We start from the raw sequence: 26,878 nt of genomic DNA, 5'->3' as shown, positions 1-26,878 counted from the left end.
CCCCTGTTGCGTGTCTCAGACCCCAACCCCAACCCCAACCCCAACCCCAACCCCAACCCCAACCCCAACCCCAACCCCAACCCCAACCCCACAACCCCAAATACCCAATCCAAATATATTTATAACATATAACTACCCTATCCAAATATATTTATAACCTATAAATACCAATTCTTAATATATTTTTGTATTTATTTATCCAAATATAATTATAACCTAAATATACTCTTTGCATATATATTTTTAATCTATAAATTCACACTCTAAGAATATATATATTTATTTTTATAAATATTTTTTATATATTTATTTTTTCAAAATAAATTTATATATATAGGCTTGATTAAAAAATATAAATTTAAAAATTAAAAAAAATATTATATAAAATTAATCTAAATAATTTAGTATTTATTTATTACAACTCTATTTGAATAAATCTAAAATATTTATTTATTTAAAAAAAAATATTTATTTTTATACATTTAAATTAATTAATAAAAATGATGATAAATTCAAATTAAAAACTATTTTGCTTTATTAAATTAAATACAAAATTTAATAATATATTAATTTAATTATTTTTAATAAAAAGTTTAAAGAAATTATAAACAAAATAAAAAACTAATATCTAATTTAAAAAATATTAAATCAATTTTTTTTTCTTTTTAATAAATAATTATTTGAATTATATATATAAAAAATATTTAATATAATAAACACATAAATTGATTAATTTTTTATTAAATTAAATGCAAGTATTACTATTATTTATTTTATGAAGAAATAATAAAATTTCTAAAAATTCAAATAAATCTTTATTAATTAAAAAAATAAAATTAAAAACGTAAAAAAAATCAATATTTTATTTATTTTTAAATATAATATTTTTAATATAAAATTTCATTTTTACACATTAAAATAATAATAAATAAAAATATTAATGAATTACAAGTAAAAACTTCAACACATGTTTTATATTTCTTATAGTAACACTTTTTTTTTTTTGATATTTAAAGTATATTTTTACTCTCTGTTAATTATGTGCACACAATTATATACAATTAATAGTAATTTTTCATATTTTTAATATTTCTATTATCTTCATTTTTTTTTTATCAAATTATTTAATTTTAATTTGATAATAATAAGTTCTCTTATTTTAAGATGTTCGCTTATGACTATTTATACTTCTAAAAAAATAAAGAATAATTTAAACATTATTATTGCTTTTATTTAATTTAATATTCTATTAAGAAAGTATAAAAATATTTTATTTATATTAAAAACAAATATTTTTTATTTATATTAAAAACAAATATTTTTTTATTTATATTTAAAAAATAAAATTATTTATTTAATAATTTTTAATTAATTAAAAAATTACTTGACCTCATTTTTTTATCAATTGAAGAGTAATTTATAGTTTAATTTTTTAAAATTTTAATAAATTATATTAAAGATTAAAAATTATTGCTTAGAAAATAAAGTTTTTAATTAATAATATTTTTTTAAAAAAATATATATGTTATGTTTTAAGACAAATTATTTATTTTAATTTTATTGACAATAATATAATTTTATAAAATAACTTAATATATAATAGATAATGGATAATGAATAAAACATCATTTTGCATAATAGCCTAATGGCTATAATTTTATATACTTTCCTTAAGAATTAAATTTTAAACCTGAATATTTATCCCAAAATTTATCTTCTTTTAATTCCCTAATAATATGAATAGCTTATTTATAACAATTGTTTTTAGATATATCTTGAATACAACAAATGCTAGCTAAATTTTTATCAATATATTGTTGAAAAATTATATCAAATTATATATCTGACAATTTTTTTTCAATTTTTTATTTATATCCAAAACTAAACTTTAATTAATTTTTTTAAAAATAAATAGATATAACAAAATAATTTACATTTTTTTTCTATTATTTATTTATAATAGATAAAGGTAACTTTCTATTTAATGTAAATTTTATGTTTTCTAAATTTGAGGAATTGTTTGATTTTAATTAAATATTAGAGTTTACTAGACTTAAGACAGGTTCTTTAAATATAAAAGAAAACAAATATTCCATTCTTGTTCTTCTATCTTCCAAAATAATTCTATATTATATAAATATTTTTGCTAATTATGTTTTTTATATTTTATTTAATTTTTTATAAAAAAAAATAAGAAAAAATGGATATAAATTTTAATTAAATTAATTTTTTTTGAATATTAAATATATTAAAAAATATATAATAAATTTACTATTATAATTCAGAAAATTTATATCTATTAAAATAATCAGTTTTAAGTGATTAAATTAACTCAATGACTTAATTTTTAGAATATTTCATTATTTTTGGTTCTTCAAGTACAGTATTTTCTATAATATTATTTGCTAAATTTCCTTTTTTTGCTTAAAGTAAGGAAATAAAATATTACTTTTTCTCTTATTAGGCCATAAAACTAATTTCAAAATCATTTATTATATAATTTTACTAAGATCCGCTTAATAAATGTGGGAAATTATTACAATGGTGCCTGCATTTTTCACAAAATTAATTTTGTAAAATTTCTACATTTTTCTCATCTAAAATACGAGATTTTTTTTTAGTTTTTTTTAGAAAATCTTTACCAATTCTGCTACATAATAAACATAAACATTAATCTACATTATGATAATTAAAAACAGGGCCATAAATAGCCAGCATATCCAATCTTTCATTCGAATTACAATTATTTAAACTTACAGGAAATACAAAATTAAGTATAGTATTTAAAAATATCTTATTTTTCTCAAAAATATATTAAGGCGGTTACTAAGGAATTTCCATATAAAATATCTATCTTTCTTTATTAGCTTCTTTTTAATTTTCACTTCCATAAAAATCTTTTTTATCAAATTACCCATCGCATATATAATTCTATTCAATTAATTTTTTCCATAAATTTATTGGGTCCTCAGTTTTATGTGTCAAAAGGAATACAGTACACTACCCAGAAAGCATATAATTTACTAAATCTTCGAAATAAAAATTATCTATATGCATGTAAAGTAAATTTTCAACTTCTTGTTTGAAAAGTTCTCTCTATAAAATAGTTTATATAGTGAAACCTTTAGATTTAATACTATCTATTATACTTTCAATCTTATTTATATGAATTTAAGTTTATATATTATTTATGTTTTACTTACATTTTCTTATATCAAACATATATTAGGCTTTATGATTCCTATTGTATATGGAATGTTAATACATTATGGATTATAAGTATTTTTCATTTTTAATTTTTTTTATATTATTATAAAATATTTATAATTTTTGTGGTTAATATTTATTTTAGAAATATTTTTTTTAATAAATCATATTAAACCCATTATTTAATTTTTAGATATTTATATAGCTTAAAATTTAGAATAAATTCATATTTTTATTTAATAATTATTCCTATTTTGATAATTTGTATATTTAACTGGAGATTACGTAGCATCTGTATAGTTTCATAATTTTTATAAAATTTTTTCCTTAGTAAATTTTAGGAATTTTTCTTTGATTTTTTTATTTTATTATTAATTAATAAATATTTTTTTATTAAAATAACTTTTATTCAAATTTAATAATTTATGCTTTTTAAAATTATTATTATTAATCACTTTAATAAAATTTTTTTCTAAAATTATGTTATTTAAATATTATAATTATTTTTCTTTTTAAAAATAATATTTTACTACAGAATTATAATAAGTATTATTGTGTAAAATAATACTTAATCATAAATATAATTCTTAATTATTTAAATTAACTTAAAATTTATTTATTAATATATATATCGTAAAATTATTTTTTAATTAAATTAAAATTATTGAATTTAATATTAAATACTTATCAATATTTATAATAATAGAAAAATATCAAATATTCATTTAAATAATTAAAAAAAATTAAATGATGTCAATTTTTGTTTATTACATAAGATAAAATAATTTATGTTTAAAAATAAAAATAAAAATATATATTAAATCGAAAATTAATAATTATTTAATAAATAAATAATATTTGAAATTATTATTTTTATAAGATAGTGTTAAAAATATTAAATTAAAATAAAAATGAGTAATCTAAAAAAAAAGAGAAATAAAATAAAATAAAAAAATAAAAAATAAAATAGAAATATAAATATATATTTAAAAATTATTTTTAATATAATAAAGTTATATCATATTTAACAAATATTAAATATATTATGTAAATTTTAACATAAAATAAAAAAAAATTTGTAACAAATTCAGTTATTAAAATAATTAATAAATAAAATAAAAAATTATTAATAATATATATATTATATATATATATATATATATATATATATATATATATTATTACTAATTAAATAAACTAATTACAAACTATTATATATTTCATTTTTATTTCTAATTTTTCTAAATAATGTTTATTATTTTTTCTATTTTTCTTACGATAAATTTGAATAATGAACTTTGTTTTATAAAATTAAATTTATTAAATAATTTTTTATTTATATTAAATAAATATAACAATATATATTATATTTATATTTTATTTTAAATTAAATTAAAATATACTTTAAATTATTTTATCTTAGAATTGTAATAAAATATTAATTATATAATAAGTAAATATATTTTAAAAAATGTTTTCATTTTTTCAAACTATTTGCTATAGCCATACTATTAGTTTTTTTAACATTTAATTTTATCTTTTCCTAACTTTAAATTTATTATAAAGATTATTGTTTAATATTATTGTTTTAACATTTTTTTATTCATCTTCTTATTTTTATGTTTGCTATATATTATTAATATTAACATTTTTATTTACAATAGAACTTATTTTTCTTTCATTACTTTTTATCGTTTTTTATTAATTTGCAGTTCCTTTTTCTGATAAAACTGATTGATTTTTTTTTTATTGCTATTTTTGTTCAGATTAATTTTTTTTATTTATTTTTTATTTTTCTAATTAGAGCTGTATTTTTTTTCTTTTTTTTTATTCTTCATCTTCCTCATTTTACTAATCAAATTTTTCATCATCATATTCTTCTTCTTCCTCTTCTTCATCCTCTTCTTTTAAAGCCAATTCATCAGTATCATATTCATCTTCAGTTCTCCATTCATCATCAGGTTCATCTGAATACTCTCCTTCTTCTTCTTTTTCTTCTTCTTCTCCTTCCTCTTCTTTTTCATCTTCTTCATCTTCATCTTCGTATTCATCATCGTCTTCGTCTTCGTCTTCTTCTTCTAATTACTCTTCTTAATCCATTTAGTAAACTATTTTTTAATAAATTTATAAAAAAATAAGGAAATATGATATTAATAATATTAAAAAAATAATATTTAAAATATACATTCATCCTTGTATTTTCTTAACATATCCCAAAATAATAAAATTGTTTCATTATTTTAATTTTAAGAAAGTACTTTATTAATTAAAATAACGAAAATTAAAAATATTTATATACTTTAAGCGGCTATAAATTCGGCTTCATCATAATTTTTATTTTAAATTTCAAGCAAAAACTAAATAAATTATATTTTATAGTCTAAAAAATAAAAAAAAAAAAACTTTAAATTGCAAATATTTATCTTTCATAAAACTTTTCATTAAATTTTCTGCTTACTCAACTTTTTTATATTTATTTTCTAAAAATTCACTTGGTTTTTATGCTTATATTATTTCCATTTTTTTATTTGTATAAAATTTTCTTTTTATTAATATATTTTTTAAAAGAAAAAAAAATTTAAAATAATTTTATATATTTATAAATAAAATCATTAAATTGTTTGTGAATTAATATATTTAGTATTTTATTTATGTTTAATTTCTTTTTCCCATGTAGAATGCATGTCATGTCCAAAATCTTTACTTTAAGCAGTGTTTACATATTTAAAAGGTTCTTTATTTCTATTTTCTATTTATTCAAGCTTCAAATCTAGTTTTGTTTTCCATATTTAGAAGGCCTATATCTATAGTCTTGGTGTTTTATTGTTATATTTACAAATATTTCTAAATTTATTAAGATAATCCTTTATCACTAGGTTCTGGAAATTCTCTACTAAAAATAGATCCTTTAAATCCTTTAAATTATTTTGGATGTTTGTATGATCTTTCTGCTAAAAAACATCTTTCGTATTACCATTCGCTCAAAACATTTCCCCTTAAACATGTTGGTTTACTAAATTCATCGTTTTTATATCCAGGACCTTTTTAAAGTATTAAGCATAAAAAAAATTGATAATGGTTATACTTTTCCAAGAATTTTTATATCTTAATCTCATTTCTTAATAAACTTCTTCTTTTGTCTTTACTATTGGAAGTATATCTTATATTTATTCAGGTTTCATTCTTTATGCTTTTTTATTTTATACATATTAGATATTATCAAATTCTTTTTTTGCTTCCTATTTATTTTGTATCATAAATTCTATCATTTCGTTAATTGATTTACTCATTTTTATTTTATTTTATTTTTTTATTCTAATTAAAATAATTATTAATTATTATATAGTTATATTATTTATTATATATTTTTATTTTTAACAATAAAAATAATATTAAATCTCCTTTAAAAAAAAAAACTAGAATGTATTTTTATATTTATTTTTTTGTATCTATAAATATATTAAAAAAGTATATTAATAATAATAAATATGCTATATTTAAAAATTTTAAAAATAAAAAAAGATAAATGCTAAATATAAAAAGTAATAATTATTATAATTTTTTATTTATATATTAATAAGAAAAAGAATAATAAATAAAAAATTTTGAATATATTCAGAAAATACTTATAAAATCAAGTAAAAAACAAAAACAATATTTTTAAAAATTAAAAAATAATAGTAAACTATATATTTTTTAAAAATAAATTTATAATATACAATATATAAAAAAATGTTCAAAATTAAATTCTTATTAGATTAAGTAAAGAAAGAAAAGTAAATCATATAAAATAAAAAATAATAATTACAAAGTTGTTAAAAATATTAATTAAAAAAAATTAAAAATAATGATAATAATAATAATAATAATAGTTAAATATTTAATGTTTATAAATAAATTAACATATAATAAAATTGTAATAAAATAAATTTTAGGTTTATAAAATATATAAAAATATCAATATTACTAATAATTATAAGCAATAAAGAAAAAATATTAATTTTTCATTATTATTAATGAATAATTTATTTAAAATTAAAAATAATAATAAGAATTAAATGATTACAAAGATATTAAAATAATAATAATAAAAAAAATTTAACATTCAAGAATTAAAAGCTAAGTAGATATATATATTATCATAAATTAAAATAAATTTAATTCAAAAAAATAATATAAAAATTAATAATTTAAATAAGTAATTTTGCATAAATATGATAGAACATGTTATAATATTTAAAAAATAATTAGTAAATTTTAACTTTTTTATTTTTAAGAAAATCTAAATTTATATAAAAATATTAGGCTATATAATATATTTAAAATAGAGGTATCATTAGGTTTAACCAATTAATAAAATAATCAATTATAGATTTAGATTAGGATTTATCTGGCTTGAAAATTAAAATTTACTTATAAATATTTTATATTTTTAAATTTAAATTTTAAATTCTATTTTTATGAATTATTGGGATTAATAAAGTCTAAAGTTAATTGATGCAGAAAAGCTATTAGTTTTATTATTGATAATCATTTTTTAGGATAATTTACTAAAAAGGTAATTAGAAGATATCATGGGAACAATACTATTGAAAGATAATGATTGGAATAACTATTGAAGGAATGTAATTATTAAAAAATTATAATTTTAATTTTTACTATTATTTTCAATAACTTTTAAAAATATATATAATTATTTTAATTAGCGAATTTTTAGTTTATTGTGGTGTAAAATACGAAAAATTTGTAAATTTTACATTTATTTTATCCAATAAACAGTTAAAAAAAATATGGATAAATATTTATACTTTTATAAAATATTTTTATTAAATTCGCATATATATAGCTATAGTTTTTTTTCAATTTCTCATTTTTTATTTTCTTATCTCTTCTTCTTTATAAGCTTCTTTTCTTTCTAAATATTCATCAATATTCATATCCCACCATTCAAGAAATCTAATAAAAAATATAGATAAAAAAAAATTAACAAAAAAAATTACTATTCTCTTGTAAATTCATCACTTTATGTAAACCATCTAAGATCCATATTTACGACATCCCAAAATTTGAAATGATAATCAAGTCTATCACTTACAGTTAAAAGATGAAGTTTTAATTTATCACAAATTTATGAAATTCTTCCAAGAGAAACACACTTTATTATAAAAAAATAAATGGAAAAAAAAATAAAAATATATATATATATATATATATATATATATATATATATATATATATATATATATATTCATATTCATATTCATATTTATATTCATATTCATATTCATATTCATATTCATATTTATATTCATATTCATATTCATATTCATATTCATATTCATATTCATATTCATATTCATATTCATATTCAAATTAATTTTCACATTCATATTCATATTCATATTCATATTCATATTCATATTCATATTCATATTCATATTCATATTCATATTCATATTTATATTGATTTTCATATTAATATTCATATTTATATTCATATTTATATTCATATTTTTATAATATTTATATTCATATTCATATTCATATATATATATATATATATATATATATATATAATATATATATATTACATCTGTTTTATATAAATTATTCCAAATATTAATAATCTAATTATCGTCTAATATAACTCCTTTTACATCTTTTTCATTTGCTTTGTTTCCTTCTAATTTTCCTTTCCATAAAGTAGAAACTGTTTTTTTAAAATTTTTCATAGCTCTTGGGTTTGGCCAGAATTCTTTAGAATAAAAATCAATAATAATTCTTGGGTTTTTTTTCGAAGATTCAAGTAAATTTTAATAAAATTATTATATTTCAATAGATTTATTATGCAAATCTTGATCATATCTTTATTTTAATTTCGCTAATAAATCATTTTTCTCTTGTTCATTTTTTCCACATTTATCGTTTATTTTTTCTTCATTATTTTTTAATTACTTTTAATTTTCTTCTATTGATTTCCAATAATTTATAACTTCTTTTGATTTTTCCTTTAAATTATCTACATAATCACTTCTTAAAGGTCCTATGTTTTATATTTAAAAATAATATAAATAATAAATAATTACCATCATGATATCCTTTAGTACATCCTTCACTTTCCCAAGGTTATCTACAACACTACCAATGAGGTTTCCAAAGAGTATCTGTTGAAGCTTAGGATACTTTAGCAGCTCCTGTACTTCCGAAATCAGAAATAATCCTGGATGAAATCTGCAATTCTTTTTCTTTTTTCCTATAATTTTATATTATCAATATCTGCAAATTCATTTAAATATTATTTTTCCCCTTTTATAATTTTAAAACATCCATGTCGAGTACATATTCTAATTTCATTTTCATTTAATCTTCTATCCTGCATTTTCTTTTTTTCTTAATTCACGAATGGAGTATATGGGATAGTTTCTCTGTAAATACAGGCTCTTAAGGCTGATTTATCATATTTATCTATTAAATTTCTATTATCAATTCCAGGATTCTATTGATATTTAAATAAAAGTTTTTAAAAATTTTAAAAAATAAAGTAATAAAGTAATAATTTCAGTGAATGAAAAAAAAAATACAATTTATTATTACAGATATTAATTTCTCGACAAAATATTTTTTAGCTTCTACATCTGGCCATTAAGCTTTTTTATGAGGATTCGAAGCATTGCATCCTTTAGCTGAAGGATTTCCATCTTAACAACAAGTCCATTCGCCTTCGTCAGAGGTTAGTTTACTTCTTTTGAAAAAACCAGGATGAATTAAACATTCACTAGGTACTTCGTCATTGAAGTACATCCCACAAGCTGAATCCGGTCTTTTAGTCATAGAGTTAATTTCACCTACATTTAAACATAAAAACATAAGTTTTTTTTCTGTAACTCCTTTGTGAGGGCCTCTAATACAACCTTTTTAAAAATAAAAAAAATAAAAGTAAAATAAAAAACCTTTTTCTTCCCAATTTTTTCTACAACAAGTCCAACTTTCAGGCCATAAACCATGAATGGAACCCAATTAGTAAGATCCAGGATGAAAAATGCAAGCATGTTTCATAGCTAAAATGTCTGAAGTATATTCATATTCTAATCCACAACCCCAATTTTTACAAATCATTTTTGTTCCTTCTTTTATTTCAGCTTCCTATATATGTAATATTTATAAATTTAGTTTTTTTTTTAAATTAACTTTTTCAATTTCTCTTTGTATTTCTATTCTTCTTCTTGGAACGTCACATGGATATCCATGAGAATTTTTCCATCTAGGAGAAATCATGCTTTCAAATCTAGTAATATAATATTCTTAAGTTTTTTCCATTTCAATAGTATCACCATACGCAGCTGCAATTAGTACTAACTTATCATAAACTTTAATCATACGTGTATTAAAAGCATATATAAAAGAGAAGATACCCTCACTTTTTGAATATAGCCATATTCTTCCTTCTGCATCCCTATCTTGAGCAGGTCCAACTCCTCTTATATAAATATCGAAATTTTCATAATGCATTGAAGGTCTGTCATAATTTCCTATAATCTCACAATTAGGGAATAAGCCTTTAAATTACTCCCCAAACTAATTAAATTTTTCCGCAAAATCATACTCGTCATGCCATGTAGTGGTTGTATGACTTTCACATTTAGTACATCTATTTAAATTTAGGATGAATTTACCGTTATTCCAACCTGGTTCAGGCACTGGTAATTGTTCTTTTTCCTAAGCTTCATCTTATTAAAGTTAATCTTCTCCCTGTATTTAAATATATATTTTATTTATTTATTTCTTTTTATTACTTATTATTAAGCTGCATTATCTTTTATTATTATTATTATTTTAAAGTTTCTTCAATTTATTCATTTACTTGCTTAAAATTTTGGTGAATTTTTTGCGCATCTTCCTAGTGCAAAGGTCTAATTGAAAAAATATTATAATCCAAAAGAAGATTGAATTTGGTTTCCTTTTAATACATTTTTATTTAAATTTCCAAACCAGCACATTCACTTTAATTTTTATTTAAATCAAGAATATTATACTGTGCATTTAACTCAGGATTATATTCATCAAAAAGCTTCATTTCTGATTCTTAGTTAAAATTATTTAAATAACCTTATTTAATAGAGAATAAATTGATATATTTTTATTCATTCAAAACTTTGTATGTATAAGAAATGCTCTTTAATTATTTAGCATCTTATTCAACTAGTTAAGAAGTTATAATTGGTTTACTGTGTTAATTATCTAATAAACTAAATATTATTGTCTAATCAGTACCTTTTTTTTAGTATACAAAGACAGGAATATATCCTTAAAAGTAATAATGAAAATCTTTTTAGGTAATAGTGTCTTCTTTTGTGAAAATCATGTCTTTAAAAACTTGCTAAATTTTATCTTTTTTATGTGAAGGGTTTATTTGATTTCTCCAATAACTGAAAAAGTTTTCAAAATCTAATTCTAATTATTCGTTTTTGCATATATTTTTAAATATTTATTCTAATGAGTTGAATATATTTCCTTTATTTGCAATGGACTATTTTAATTTTTTTTTTTTTTTTTATTAATTTCATTTTTTTACTTAATAAAAATATTAATGATATTCTAAAATTTCTTCAGTATTACTTTATCCCATATAATCCCTTTAAAGAAAAATTCCTTTAAAAACATAATTCCAAGCTTCCTACAAATTAATTTCATTTTATTCTAAAATTCCCAAAAATACACTATAACTATTATAATTGAATGTAGTACCTGAAGCATTTTAAACTAAAGGCAATTAACTTAAAGTTTTTTGTTTTTATTAATGTAATTTTTATTATTATTCGATTTTTTTATTAAGTTCTAATTATTCTTCTACTTATTATTATTGTGATTTTTTGTTAGGATCTTCATCTTTTTCTATTATTTGTTTTATTTCCCCATCTTGCATTTCTTTAATATATTCTTTCTTTATATAAGCTATTTCTTAGGGGGTCAAAATAGTATCTCTTATAGCAATTAAAAATTTATCGTATACGATAGCCTTAAAATCAAATCTATCAATAGGTTCTTTGCAATCAGTATGAATACATCCATATTCCTTTTTGAAATTATCCTTAAAATCTTCAAATCCGCCGTCTTTCCATGAAAATTCATAATAAGACTAAGTTATTTTAGCTAATTAAATTATATCATCTTCATTAATCTTAATATCTGCATATTTCAAAGGTTTTAAAAATCTATCAACTTCAATTATCTATAAACAAAAAAATTTAAAAAAAATAAAGAAAAAAAAAATTACATATAAAGGTAAGCTAACATTATGAATTTCAATTTTACCTGAAGCAATAAAATTATGAATACAATTAAAAGGTAAAACTGGTTTGTTTAATTCTTCAATAGGAGGAGAAAGTTATTATAAAGTAGTAATAAGCCATCTAAAATTCAAAGAAAGTTCTCTACATTATTATGAAAGTCTAATATTCCTCGAAAATACGGCTTCAAGTTCTGCTTATTCGAATTCTTATTTATTCATAGATCTAATAGATTTATTATCAAGTACAGTCATTTGACTCTGTCCTTAAATAGCATTCTACATTACAGTCACATGTGTTTTTTATAAAGAAGGGGGTATACTTCTGCGAGTTTAACCTAAGTCTTAGTGAGGATATTGGGTTTCTTCTATTATTGCTTAAGGGTTTTTAGGATCCATTGGATTATTCTTTTTTTCTGCATGTAAATTTATATTTTCTTGATGATTTAATGCTCTTGTTATAAAGTATACATCAGATATTTGCCCAGTAAAAGTGCCTAAAACAGATTCTGAACCAAAATATATGTTATGAGAAGGTTTTATTATTGGATAATTTAAAGAAAGCTTTTTTAATTAATTTTTTTATGTTATATAAAATATAAAATAGTTTTACATTTGTTTCGTTTTTGCCATTTAAATATAAATTAAAATTGTAAAAGATTTAATCATCTTCATCTGTTACTACTTCGTAAACGATGCTTAAATCATAAGGTACTCCGGATTTTATTTTTGTTTAAGAATATATAAATTCTTAATCTTTTTGTTATCTAATTGTTATATATTTTTTTTTTAATAATAAAAAATTAATATGTATTACCTAAAAGTAACTTTAATTTCATTTTTGGGTGTCATAGCTATTGTTAAATTCTTTTTATGGGTTGTTCCAGTTTAAAAAATATTCATGTTTTCCTCTTTTTTTACTTTTAATAAAAAATATAAAATATATAAAATTTAAATTTTTACTTGGTTTGTCAGCTGTTTATCTAAAAATAATATTCATAGTTATACTAAAAGATTCAAATTTTTCTGGTATTTGGCATGATTCAAATGTTTCAATTACCTTATAGAATAATTTATTAATTATTTTTATTAAATAAAAAAAAAGTTTACTTAATCTTCTACTGAGTTAAATTGTTTTGAAGAAAAAATTGGGAATATTTAGCTTTCATTTTAATAAGAAGATTCGGCTTTATATTAAGATTCTTCTACATATATATTTTTTTGTATTATTATATATAAATATAATATATAATTTTATTTTATTTTACAACAACTTTAGTCCATTTTTTTTATTTTTATTTTATTTGATTATTTAATATTTATTGTTTTTTGTTTTATATTTTCGTATAAATCTTTAAATAGTAATATATTTTTTTATAAAAGAAGTTACTTAAATTAATGATGTTTATATTTAAATAAAAATTTTAAAATATATAAAAAAAAATTTTAAAATATAAAAAACTTAGATTTCAATAAATAATTATATATTTTTAAAATTAACAATATTTAAAAATTTTTAATTAAAAACAAATACTTTTAAAAAATATAAATTATAATATAAAAATCTATATTTATAATTTATAAACATATAAAAAATATACTTGTATAATGGGAAATTGTTAAGAAGTCAAAAAAATCAACGAAAATTAATATTCTATAAATTCCATACCAACAACTGAAAATAGTAAATTAAAACAATTCTAATAATATAATATAATATATAAAAATAAAAGCCAAAAAGAAAATATAATCATAAGAATAATCCTAATCCAACATACAAGAATAATAAAAAAATAATATTTCATAATAAAGTCAAGCCCATAATTATCAATCATATCGATAATCCTACTAGCAGATATAATAGGATAACGAAAATGAGTAAAACTAAAATAGTACAATAAGGAAAATAATCGAAATGCCCAAAAAATTTATAAGAAAGCCTGCTCCGAAATTCGAGACAAATGCGTATTTTGATGGCGTAAAGAAAATTAGTTTAGAAGATTATAAAGGAAAGTATATAGTATTGTTTTTTTACCCGTATGATTTCAATAAATAATACTAAGAAGAAATTATAAACTTTTCAGAAAACGCCGGAAAATTTAAAGAAATTAATTGCTAACTTTTAGGATGTTCAATAGATTCTCATTTTGTACATATGAATTATTGTTAAAAATCAAGGCAAGAAGGTGGTTTAGGAAATATTTCTTTTCCTTTAATTTCTGATGTAGATAGGAAAATTGCTACCGATTACGGAGTTGTGGTTAACACAGGCGTTGATTAGGGTGCTTGCCTAAGAAGTACATTTATAATTGGTGATAATTAAATTGTAAGGCATTTGGCGATTAATGATTTTGGGGGAAACCTTAAACCGGAAGAAATATCAAGAATGGTTAAAGGAATTTAAGAAAATCAAAAGCCGGGAAATTTATATACCAAATCAGGTAAAAATAATATTTTTTTAATAGGAAAAATAACATTTTTAACAAAAAAAAGAAAAGACAGTTAAATAAAAATCCTTATATGAAAAAATAGGAGGAGAAAAAGTTATTGATAAAGTGAGTTAAAACTTAATTAAAAAACTTTTAAATGACCCGAAAATTTCTAAATATTTTGCTAATGTTGATATGAGAAAATAATAATAATGGCTTACTTAATTTTTTTCTTTTTTATTAGGAAATGATAAAAAGTAAAATATTTTTATAAAGAAAATAATAATTTAAAATAATAATAAATAGATATGAAGGAAAAGATATAAAATAAATACATAAGCATTTAAATATAAAAAATGATGAGTTTGATGTTTTTTGCACTTTATTCATTTAATCAATAAAAGAGCTAAATATAGACCAAAATATAATAAATGAAATCCAGAAATTAATCGAACCTTTTAGAAAAGAAATAGTTTAATCAGCTGATTCATTATATAATTAAATAGGAGGAGAACCTGCTTTAGATGCTGCTGTGGAATTGTTTTATAAAAAAATTCTTGATGATTCAAGAGTTTCATATTTTTTTAAATCAACAGATATGACAAAATAAAAAAAATAATAAAAAGCTTTTCTCTCTATGGTCCTTGACGGGCCTAAAAAGTAATTTTATATTATTTTACTTTTATTAATATATATATATATATATATATATATGTACTGTAGTTATAATGGAAAAAATATGAAAGATGCCCATGCAGGATTGAATATAGAAGAAATTCATTTTAATGCTATTGTGGAAAATTTAGTAAATACTTTAAATGAACTAAAAGTAGATGAAAATCTAATTAAAATTATAGGAAATGCTTTAGAACCTTTAAGAAAAGATATTTGTGTAAATAAATAAAATTAATAAAATATCCAAGATTAATCTTAAAATCTAAACAATATTTAACAAAGCGGATAGTGTCCTTTTACGGGAAACAATAGAAATAGTTCTTCTAATAGTTTATCATTATAATAGTAAGCATCAAATTAATAATAAGTAAAGCGTACACTTATTGATAGAATAGGGAAAGCATAAGGAATAGAATAACTTGTAAATATTTTATTTGAAAGGATTGTTAATGACAAAAGAATCAATGTACTTTTCCAAAATTTAGATATTCAATAACATAAAGATAAATTTAAAACTTTTCTCATTTAAATATCTGGTGGAGAAAAAAAGTATATATTTTTAATAAAATAAATTAATTAAAAAAAGTTATTAAAGTAAAAGTCCAAAAGAAGCTCATTAAAATTTAAAAATAAATGATATTTAATTTAATATTTTTGTCATACATTTGAAAGAAACTCTAAAATAAATGAAAGTAGATCCATCAGTATTTAATGAATTTGTAGGAATGTTTGAAAGTTTTAGAATGCATATTGTTACTGTTAGACTTCCAATATTTGAAAAATTAGGAGGAGAAAATTAAATTGGAATTATAAGTGATAGATTTTTTAGTAAAATATTAGCTGATGAAAAACTTAAAAATTTTTTAATAGATAGACATTAATAAACACAAAGAATCTTTTAAATTATTTATATTAATGGTCACTGGAGGTCCTAAAAAGTAAAAAATTAATAAAATTAAAAATATATAAATAAAAGGTTCACAGGTAAAAATTTAAAAGAAGCTCATTCAAATATGAAAATAAATGATTTACATTTTAATGCTTTTAAAGATAACTTTTTATAAACATTAAAAGAAATGTAAGTAGACCCTTAAACATTTTAAGAAATAATTGGACTATTTGAATAATAACGAATTAATTTAGTTAATGTAAAACTTCCATTAATTGAAAGAATAGAAGGAGATAAGGGTATTCAATAAATAGTTGGAAGATCTTCTGATAGAGTTTTACAAGATCCTAGAATTAGAAAAACATTTTTAAATATAGACCTTTAAATTTTAAAAACTATTATTGGATAAATAGTATAATATGCAATTAAAGGATAATAAGTATAGTAATATAATTTTATTTAAAAAATTTAAAATGAAAATATTATTTTAATTTAGAATTAATGGCAAAAGCATGAAAGAATATTGCTAATAATACAATTTTAATGATATGCATTATAATTTGATAAAAGATAACATATTATAAGGAATGAAAGATGTTTAAAAAGATCCAATTAGCATAAATGAAGTAAATTAGTTGACAGAAAATTTAAGAAATGAATTTGTTTCTGTAAAAATATCTATTTATCAAAGAATTGGAGGAGAAGAATCAATTAAAAAATTTGTTCAAATTTTCTATTAAAAAATCCTATAAGATCCAAGGGTCAAAGAATTTTTTAAATCTATAGATATGTATAAATAAATTGATAATTAAAATAATTTCCTAACTATGGTTTTAGGAGGTCCAAATAAGTAAATATTTTAAAAATGTAATATTCAAACGAAAATAAATATTTCTTATTATTAGTTATAAAGGAAGAAATATGAAAGAAGCGCATTAACATTTAAAGCTAAATGATATGCATTTTAATGTTATTAAAGATCATATATGTAAAACTTTAACTGAAATCGGAGTAGATAATATTACAGTTTAAGAAATTGCAAAACTAGTTGAAACTTTAAGAAAAGAAATTGTCTCCATACGTCCTCCTTTATTTGAAAGACTTGGAGGAGAGAAAACTTTGACTTGTAAAATATATATTAAAAAAGTATTAATTTTTTTTAAATAAAGTAATTGTGGATAAATTTTTTGATAAACTCATTAATAATTAAGTCATTGGGTTTATATTTAAAAATGTTGACCCTGTAAAACACAAGAGTTTACTTTTAACTTTCTTTACAACCACATTTGGAGGATAAAATATGTAAAACTATTTTAAATGTATATATTTTTTTAATTCACGTTTTTAGATATAAAGGAAAAAAGTTAAAAGATGTACATTGTCCAATGAAAATAACTAACGAATAATTTAATGAATTTTGTAATTGTATGGATCAATGCTTAAAGGAAATAGGTTGTAATGCATTAACTATTAAAGAAATACTTGCGGTGTTAATTCATTTTAAAAAAGAGGTTGTGCCATGAAATAATAAATATAAATGTATAAAATATATAATTATTTTTTCAGACATAATTGTTAAAAGCTTATAATTAATTTGATTATTTATTTTGTATATTAATATAAAAAAATATATTAAAATTCTTCTATAATTTTTAAAAATGCTGAAAATATATATATTAAATATAAAATAAATTGGTATTTATATAAAATTAAATATAAAATATACTTTTTAAAAAAGTAATTTCTTTTTAAATAATTATAAAACTAAAAAAATGTTTAAGCTTTTATCTTTAAATGAAATTCATATTACTATAAATAATTTTTTTAAAAAAAACCTTAAAATCTTAAATCTTCTTTTTTTCTTATTTTTCAAGTTTTATTCCGATATCATGGATTTATTTAATTATTTATAAATAGTAATAAATTAATTAGTAGTCTAATTATTTTTATTAAAATTATTATTATTTTTTTTTTTATTACATTCTCATAATCATAATAAACTAACTATTTTTATTATTTTTATGACTATTATTCTTTTAATTAATTATCTTATTCTACATTTTTTTAATTAAAAGTATTTAGTATCTTAATTTTTATTTAACATAAATCTTCGTTATTTGATTTATCATTTTAATTTTCTTTAGAGTATTACTTAGATTAATATTATTTAAGAAAAAAAAATTCTATTGAAATTATTATTTTTGATTATATATATGATTGAATGTTAATTCTTATCAAATATGATATGATTATTATTAAGTGTTAAATACCTATACTTGCCGAAATAATCTGTCTATTTCTAAAATTTTTATAAATATTACAAAATAAATTTGAAATTTCGGAAGAAGATTTTATATGTATTATTACATTTTAAATTTTTTATATTATTAGATTTTTCGTCATTATTTTATATCATCTTTTATCGATTAATCATCATGCTGTGTCTTTTTTTAATTCTTTATTATTATTTAAAAATTACCTATAAGAGGTTTTCCATCTTTAAATGGTATATGTTATGAAGATTTAGAATCTTTATATTTTTTTGATAATCCAAAATCAATTGTTTAAATTTAATTAATTCTTTTTCCTTAACCTAAAATAAAATTTTATGGTTTCATGTTTCTATTTATATAAGATTTAAAATGGAAAAATTCTCGATTTTGATAAGATTTAATAATTTATATCTACCATAAATTCTTAATTCTAAACTTGTCATCTATATTTTTTTATTTTTGCTAAAAAAAAATGAATTGATAATAAATATTTAAAAAATTAATTTTAATTACAAAAGCTAATAAAATAAAAAGAAAAAAAATAAATTTAAAATACAAAGCATGAAATATGAACATATTTTTTAATAACTATTTTAATTTGTTAAATACATATTTTTATAATAAATTTCATTTTTTTCTTTAAACAATCCATGACTCCACAAACGTATCAATAGAACAACAATTAACTGATTTTTAATCTTCAAAATAGTATTCTTAATTATAAAATTTTTATAATATATTTTTATAACTTTCACTAATTCTAATTTTCCCTGGTTCACTATTACTTTCCATTTTATTTGCAATTACAACATCTTTTCCATATATATCATATCTTACAATATCAGTTCCAATAACTCCTCCAATAATATCACCCTTTTTTAAAAAATAAATATATAATATTAAATATTATGTACAATATGTATTCCTATTCTCATATTAAGTCCATCAAAACCAATTTCTTGTTTAACTTCTTAAATTATTTTAAACATATCAAAAGCCATTTCTAATGTATTATAAGCTTCTTCAGATTCATTTCTTTTATTAGACTTATCATCTAACCCTAATACAATATAGCAATCACCAATAGTATATACTTAATAAAAAAAAATAAAATTATTTAAGTAAATATATATATATTACACTTAAAAACTTTATGTTTTTTACAAGCTTAATCAAAATTAATGAAAAGTTTCGAAAGCATTTTTACAACTTAACTAGGCGAAACTTTGTTAGAATAATCAGTAAAGCCTGCAATATCTGCAACTAAAATAGGTATTTTATTATAACTATTTGTCAAATCACATCTTTTAGTATTTGGTAAAAAGAATTTATATAGTATCTTTTTTTAAAATATAAATATATATGTTTTTTTTTTTTTACATGGCTTGGTAACAAATAATCTAATAAGTTCATGCTTTTTTTATTTTAATTTTAACTTATTAATGCTATTTCATAAGTTTTATATTCATTTTACATTATTTAATACCTCTAGTATACTTAAAAAAAGTAAGAAATAAAAACAAAATAAATAATAGAATAATCAAAATTAATTTAAAAACAAAAGACTAAAACCCATATAAAAGATACAATTAATTATTAATAGAATTTCAAATAAAAGTTCATTACAATATAATATAAATTAATCGAAAATATAATTGTATTCAAACTAAGGGTTTTTTCTTCCATTATTTATATAAAAAAATTAATATTGACTCCTAAAATTAGTATGAACTCATTTCGAAAACCAAAAATTATCAAAAAGCTTGCTAAAATTTACCCTATTTTTATCTAAAAATTAAATTTAAATTCCTCAATATTAATAAAAGATTAAAAAATATTCAAAAAGTTCACGAACTGAATAATTATAGTCAATAAAAGTTACTTGATGACATACTTCTTATGTAAATTCTATTGAAACTGCAAATACATTTATTTCTCTCCTTTTTTAAAAGTAAATAAGTACTTATTTAGGATAAAGAAATTATCAAACTCTTCATTTTCTTCATTAAGTGTATAAATAATATTGTTTTATTAATTTAAATTATCCAGATTCAAAAAATTATGGCTTTATTATGTTTTTTCTAAATCAATCAAATCCTCAGTATTGTTTTTGAAAAAGTCATATGTTTTCGTATTTCTTTTCTATTGCTACCAATTTTCCAATTTCGGAAAATTTTCTTCATTATTATTATTTGAAGGAATTCTACAATTCTAATTATTTAAATTCATAGAACCTTATCTTAAATAAATACTGCTATTTGATTTATTATTCTAATTTTATTGGCCATTTATATTTTATACCTAAAATTAATTCATTTATATTAAATTTAGGCTCACATTCATTTGCTGTTAACTATTTTTCTAAGGTGTAGAATTAATACTTCTATTATTTTAACTAATACTCACATCATTCATTTGAAATTATTGCTGAGAATTACTGTGTAAAAGTACAGGATTCTCTTCCCTTATATTAACATAAAAACATTTAAGTAATCCTTTTCCTTTGGCTTCGAAAAAAAAAGGCTCAAACATCCACTCAGGAAGTGCAATGCTATTAACATTTTCATAAACTTAATCAGAAATACTAGTTTTACCTTCAGAACAATTAGCACATACCCTTGAAGCTGTATTTACTGTATCCCCTATTAATGAAAACTAGGGTTTATGCATTCCAATAACCCCTGCAATTACTGGGCCAACATGTATTCCAATTTTGAGTTGTATCCCTTTATCGCTTCCTTTATCGTTTTGCCATTGAATTTAACTTGCAATCATATGCATGTCAAAGGCTAAAAGAATCATTTTTCGAGATATCGAATATGGATTTTCATTCATAAAGTTTTAATCGTTTCCTTATATTTTTAAACCACCGCAAGCCATATATGTTTTACCAATTGTTTCTATCTTTTGAATAGAATATTGTTTACATAAAGTATCGAAAGAACGGAATAAATCATCTAAAAGAATTATTATATTCTCTTATTAATTTGATAAAATACTATCAAATTAACAGATATCACAAAATAATATATAAACATTATCTGCTGATTTTTCTATTAAATATTAACCTTCACACTGACTTACCTTTTTATTTTTTTTTAAAATAAAAATTAATAATATATTTATTATTATTTACTTCTTTTTAAATAAAATCTGGAAGTAGTAAACCTAATATATTTTAATTTTATGTTTTGTATTCTCTCATTTTTTTCTTATAAAAATATTAACATTTTAATTGTTCTTCAAACGAATAACGAATAATTAAAGTACTTACAGCTAATGCAAAAAAACAGAAATAAAATATAATTTAATTAAAACAATTTTCTTTTAAATTATAATTCATATACCTTTTGAATTTCATTAAAATTCAAAAAATATTATAAATAATATATTTTTTACAATATTGCTTCTGTTAATATAATAGTGAATTAATATAAATATAAATAAACAATATCAATAGGGAAGCAAGAAATAAAAATTGTGTTTAATATCATATTTAGATAATAATTAGGATAACTCTAAATTCTAAAATATAATTAAAATACTAAAAACTAAATACAAAAAATCAAATTTATTATAAAAAAATAGTTTTTAATATATTTAGTTTATAAAGCAAGAAAAATGAACTATATGAAATAAAAAAATATATCTATTCTTTATTAAATCTTATCAAATAAATTTCTGAATGTAAAAATATTTTATAAAAATAAAGCGATCAAAACTATTTTTGCACTTTTTAGATAGAATTCAAAAAAATCATTTTCATATTGTTTTTATAAATTTTCTAATGAAAACTTCAAACTAAATTTATTATATTATGGATTTTCTTCTAAAGTGATGTTTTCATCTTATGTTAAGACTAAAAAAATAATATTTTAAAAATTAAAGATATTAATATTTACTTTATTCTATATTAAAATCTATTTACTATTAATTAAATATCTTTTTTATTAACTTTTTATTATCAACCTTTTTAATACTTAAGCATTAATTAACATATTCGCTAATGTCTATTTAATCTATTTATTTTTTCAATTGAATAAATAGTTTGTTTAGCTCTATTTCTTTATTTTAGAAAAAAAAATACTTTTGATAAAAGAGATGAAGATAATGCAAAGAAATATAAAATAAAGGAAAAACTTAATATAGATAATTATTAAAGACAAAATTCATAAAGATATTTTGTCCTTAAAATAATTATATAAATAAAATAAATCCGAAATCTAGAACAAGTAAATAAAATTGACTTTTTTAAAAAAAGTATTATCTATCCATTTAATTTTTATAAAAATTATTTTTCTGAAAATTTATCATTTTCTATGATTGACAAATCATAATTCCAAAAATAAAGAAAAATTTGATTTAATTCAAATTGTGTTTTTCTTATATAAAATATGAGCAAATAGTTATCAAAGCAAAATCTAATATTGCTGGTAAAATACTATTAAAAAAGAAAAAATTTAATCTAAATGTTCTCTTTAAAAAATTACAATTAAAATTATAGTTAATCTCTTCTATTTATTTATTATTAAAGCCTTTATTATTTAAATTTTTAATCACAAAAAATATTAATTTAATCGGAAAATATAAAATTTGTAAATAAATCTAAAAATATTAAAAAAAATTATAAAAACAAATTAATTTTACGATATCGAATATCTTAAAAATATAAGATCCATAAAAAAGATAAGAAAAGAGAAATAAAAAAGCTTAATTAAACAATAAACAAAGAATAAAAATAGTTTATCTAGTAATTTTGAAATTTTAATAAATCAAAAGTTATTATAGAACATTAAAATCGGAATTTTTTAATAATATATCGCCATGATTATTGCTTTAAAGCGTTTTATTAACAATTTCAACTGAAACGTCACTTAATTGCATCATAAAATTATCATTAAATCCATCTCCAACAGTTAAAACAATATTTTTACTATTAATAATTTTCAAGATTTAAACAAAATATCCTTTTTAATTATTTAAAATGAAATATTAAAAAAAAATATATAAAAATGAACCTTTTTATAAAGGACTTAATTCAGAAGCAATAATTCTATAAGAATTAGCAATAAGAAATATTAAAAGATTTTCCAAATTAATATTTTCTTAAATAATTTTTAATTATTATCCTCTAATAATAACTGCTCTTTCTTTTTATTTATTTTTTTACATTAATCCTATATTATTTTAATCATGAGAATTTTCTTCCTAAATTTTTAATAAATCTTTTTTAATTCCAACAATTAAAGATTTTACACTTTATTCTATTTATTCTTCATCTTCTCCGTTTATTTTCATTTAATAGGCAATTCCTTACAAAAATCCACATTATTTTGCGCACTAAATTACATTTTAGTATACATCCCCACTTAAAAGTCCAGTTTAAAGGTTCAAATTGTTTTACAATCCAAGTACTGTCTAACTTGCATTTTCAATTTCTACGCTTTTATAAAATAGCATTCCTAAGTATTCTAAACTTTTTTTACTTATTTAATACAAATCAGACTTAATTTCATCTACAATACGAAACGCATATATAAGAACTTTTTAACCTTTTTCTTATTTCTCAAAAATATATGTTGATAAAACCATTTTTTCTTAAGTATTAATTTATATATCATCTAATAATTCAATACCTCCTTTTACATATAATACAAAAAAACTATTTAAGTATATATTTCGAGTAAGAATGTATATATTGGAGCCGTATTCTTATGTATTAATTATTTAAATTTTTACTTTTCGTATTAAATTTGTAACTTTGAACTATATATTTTAATTTTTTTTAGATTTTTTCATAACTATATTTTCTTTTACAATCGATAAATTAATGTTTAAATTATTAAAGAACTTATTTATTGCAATATCCTCTTCATTTTTAAAATGTAGCTGAAAATTATCGGAATTTTCAATTATTTTTAATTTCATTTATTAACAAAGAGTCACAGCCTGCATAAAAAAATCATAATTAGCAATTTCATGTTTTTAAATAAAGGATGGACATTCCTACATTTTGATTATTTTATTATTTTGTTATATATTAAAATCTTAATAACTTAAATTATCTTCTAAAACATTCCTAAATTATTTAGTTTATTTGAACTTTTTTTTAAAAGAAATTTATAAAAATTATATATAAATATTTTACTAAAATTGAAGTGTCTATATTCTATTTCGTCTAATAGAAAAAATCACTACTTTCATTTTATAAAAAAAGCGAAGTTTTATTTATACTTGCTTTATTTTAATTTTAAGGGCTAATATTATATTGATTTAAATTCTTAATATTCAATTTAGGAGGGGAATGCATTAAATTAATATTAATATATTTCTTAGGACTTTAAATTTAATCAATTTTTTAATTTATTTATTATAAATTTTAATTTTTTTAAGAAAAATATCCAAATGCAATTTATTAATTTTTGGATTCTATTTTTTCTTCTTAAATTTAATAATGTTGAAAATCTTAAAATGAACTAACACTCATTAAATTCTCTAAATTATCACTTTTTTATATTTTTTAGGTATTTTTGTCAATTGTTTAATCATTAAAATATTAAATATTATTATCTAAATTCTTTATATCAAAAATTTTTATTTTATTTTAATTTTCATTTAAATCTTAACTTTCAAATAAACCAAATTAGATTTGAAATTGTTAACTATCTTTATCTTTGGGTGTTAATTATTCACTTTTTTATAAATTTTTGTATTTTTAACGAGGTGTTTACATTTATTCATTCTGAATATCTTCAATTTAATATTTAGTAATTCTTTCATGATTTAAACCTTCATTTGTTGACTCTTAAAAATTTTCACTCAAAAATTTTTATTAATTATAATTTGCATTTGATTTATTATTTAAAATAAGACTCTATTGAATATTAGTATCAATTGTTTAATTATCATGTGAAACTTTTATATCATTTGGACTGTTCTATAGTTTTTCTATATTACAAATTAGAATACTTTAACTTTTTTTAAATACATCAGTATTTTTTATAATTTAGTATTATTCTTTTTCTTCTATAATTAAATTTTAATTTTACTCTATGTTTTATTCTTATTCTTTATCATAATATTCTTAGTTTTCTTTAAATTTTTTTATTTGTTAATAATATTTTGTTTATAAAATTAACTAGCATTATTTTATGAATCTTTATTATTAAAACCATTTAAATGAGTTTTTTTAAAAGATTTAATAACTGAATTTTCTCCACTTTCTATAACTTCATTTGTTTTCTAAAAAATAGAATAACTTCCTTTTTCTTCTATTGCCTCTATGGACTTTTATGTTTGCGAAATTTAATTTAAAACATCTTTGTTTTGCGAATCAAAATATTCAAATTTTATAGCAAATCCTATTATTTCATATTCATTTTTTACCAAACATTATGATTTATCAAAAAAGCACCAATTTACATACGGTAATTAGTCTATACAGTCCTTATTTTTAATTTCAATTTTATATTCACAAATTTTCTTTATTTAATAAGCATATATTTATCTAATAATCTCTATAGTATAATATATATTTAAAGGCATACAAAAAATTATTAATAATACAAAATAACTCTAAATATCTGAAGACAAGTTAAAATTTGAATTATTTTACACAGTTTTTTAAAATTGATCCTCCATATGAATATTTTATTTGATTATTTAAATCAAAGTAGTAGAATTGTTATAGTTTAAAGAAAGAAAATATATTAAAAATGTTATTATAAAAATTATTATTATTATGTATTTAGAATAGTATTAAATCAGATTGTTCTAAATTGTGTTTTTTTCGTAAAATACATTAGAATTGCATTATTCTATTTAACATTAACAACCACATTCTAATACTAAACCAAAAATCCTTTTAATTTATTATATAAAATATATATAAAGTATATTAATATTTATATATAAGATTTTAATTTTAGATAAATATTATTAATTTATTTATTTTATTTGCATTAATTTATAATTTTAAATAAATACCATTTAGTGCCTTTTAAAATAGTATTTTTATTTAAAATATTATTAGTTTAAATTTAGTCAGTCGCAGGATCATTTTTAAGTCTTAAAATACCATCATAATTATTATTTATTTTCCTATATTCTACTTTTGCAT

The 26,878-nt window shown here is 18.4% G+C and overlaps 5 protein-coding genes across 5 annotated transcripts, besides 23 other annotated features; 1 reads left to right on the top strand and 4 right to left on the bottom strand. All coding sequences in view use genetic code 6, as the record gives it.

Annotated features, from left to right (window-relative positions):
- Positions 1–19: 19 nt before the first annotated feature.
- Positions 20–91: a microsatellite.
- A 10-nt stretch (positions 92–101) lies between these two features.
- Positions 102–169: a microsatellite.
- A 103-nt stretch (positions 170–272) lies between these two features.
- Positions 273–315: a microsatellite.
- A 552-nt stretch (positions 316–867) lies between these two features.
- Positions 868–901: a microsatellite.
- Positions 902–1,268: 367 nt separating this feature from the next.
- Positions 1,269–1,340: a microsatellite.
- Positions 1,341–4,128: 2,788 nt separating this feature from the next.
- Positions 4,129–4,182: a microsatellite.
- Positions 4,131–4,188: a microsatellite.
- Positions 4,142–4,186: a microsatellite.
- Positions 4,142–4,188: a microsatellite.
- Positions 4,146–4,186: a microsatellite.
- A 151-nt stretch (positions 4,189–4,339) lies between the features above and the next one.
- Positions 4,340–4,386: a microsatellite.
- A 480-nt stretch (positions 4,387–4,866) lies between these two features.
- Positions 4,867–5,674, bottom strand: IMG5_011250 (hypothetical protein; the record flags this gene model as incomplete). Its single annotated transcript, XM_004039704.1, has 4 exons — positions 4,867–5,315; positions 5,393–5,464; positions 5,507–5,564; positions 5,611–5,674. Coding segments are annotated over 4 exons (642 nt in total), but the record flags the coding sequence as incomplete, so codon positions are not given.
- Positions 5,084–5,114: a microsatellite.
- Positions 5,183–5,238: a microsatellite.
- Positions 5,187–5,287: a microsatellite.
- A 290-nt stretch (positions 5,675–5,964) lies between the features above and the next one.
- Positions 5,965–6,389, bottom strand: IMG5_011240 (hypothetical protein; the record flags this gene model as incomplete). The annotated part of the gene is made up of 2 exons (XM_004039703.1): positions 5,965–6,248; positions 6,293–6,389. The coding sequence occupies 2 exons, from the start codon at positions 6,387–6,389 to the stop codon at positions 5,965–5,967; spliced, it is 381 nt and encodes a 126-aa protein (XP_004039751.1).
- A 1,580-nt stretch (positions 6,390–7,969) lies between these two features.
- IMG5_011230 (hypothetical protein) lies at positions 7,970–13,803 on the bottom strand. Its single transcript, XM_004039702.1, has 11 exons — positions 13,762–13,803; positions 13,604–13,698; positions 13,457–13,553; positions 13,311–13,413; positions 13,107–13,260; positions 12,482–13,057; positions 12,059–12,436; positions 10,158–10,956; positions 9,802–10,118; positions 8,799–9,703; positions 7,970–8,362 (listed from the first exon to the last, which is right to left on the bottom strand). Exons 1-10 carry the CDS (start codon positions 13,775–13,777, stop codon positions 9,416–9,418), a joined length of 2,823 nt encoding a protein of 940 aa, XP_004039750.1. The 5' UTR covers positions 13,778–13,803; the 3' UTR covers positions 7,970–8,362; positions 8,799–9,415.
- Positions 8,400–8,455: a microsatellite.
- Positions 8,452–8,754: a microsatellite.
- Positions 8,751–8,795: a microsatellite.
- Positions 11,834–11,874: a microsatellite.
- A 97-nt stretch (positions 13,804–13,900) lies between the features above and the next one.
- Positions 13,901–13,954: a microsatellite.
- A 454-nt stretch (positions 13,955–14,408) lies between these two features.
- IMG5_011220 (protozoan cyanobacterial globin family protein, putative) lies at positions 14,409–18,607 on the top strand (the record flags this gene model as incomplete). Its single annotated transcript, XM_004039701.1, has 10 exons — positions 14,409–14,506; positions 14,672–14,790; positions 15,429–15,582; positions 15,646–15,814; positions 16,468–16,535; positions 16,574–16,930; positions 16,983–17,336; positions 17,392–17,612; positions 17,656–17,788; positions 18,562–18,607. 10 exons carry the CDS (start codon positions 14,409–14,411, stop codon positions 18,605–18,607), a joined length of 1,719 nt encoding a protein of 572 aa, XP_004039749.1.
- Positions 15,611–15,636: a microsatellite.
- A 312-nt stretch (positions 18,608–18,919) lies between the features above and the next one.
- IMG5_011210 (hypothetical protein) lies at positions 18,920–21,964 on the bottom strand (the record flags this gene model as incomplete). The annotated part of the gene is made up of 6 exons (XM_004039700.1): positions 18,920–18,942; positions 19,509–19,632; positions 19,674–19,852; positions 19,900–20,098; positions 20,140–21,843; positions 21,896–21,964. 6 exons carry the CDS (start codon positions 21,962–21,964, stop codon positions 18,920–18,922), a joined length of 2,298 nt encoding a protein of 765 aa, XP_004039748.1.
- Positions 20,272–20,322: a microsatellite.
- Positions 21,965–26,641: 4,677 nt separating the features above from the next.
- Positions 26,642–26,686: a microsatellite.
- Positions 26,642–26,704: a microsatellite.
- Between the last annotated feature and the right edge of the window lie 174 nt (positions 26,705–26,878).

This window comes from Ichthyophthirius multifiliis, assembly GCF_000220395.1.
Source record: "Ichthyophthirius multifiliis unplaced genomic scaffold scaff_1120509249550, whole genome shotgun sequence".
Classification (NCBI taxonomy): Eukaryota; Ciliophora; class Oligohymenophorea; order Hymenostomatida; genus Ichthyophthirius; species Ichthyophthirius multifiliis.
This window is presented reverse-complemented; position numbering and strand designations above follow the sequence as displayed.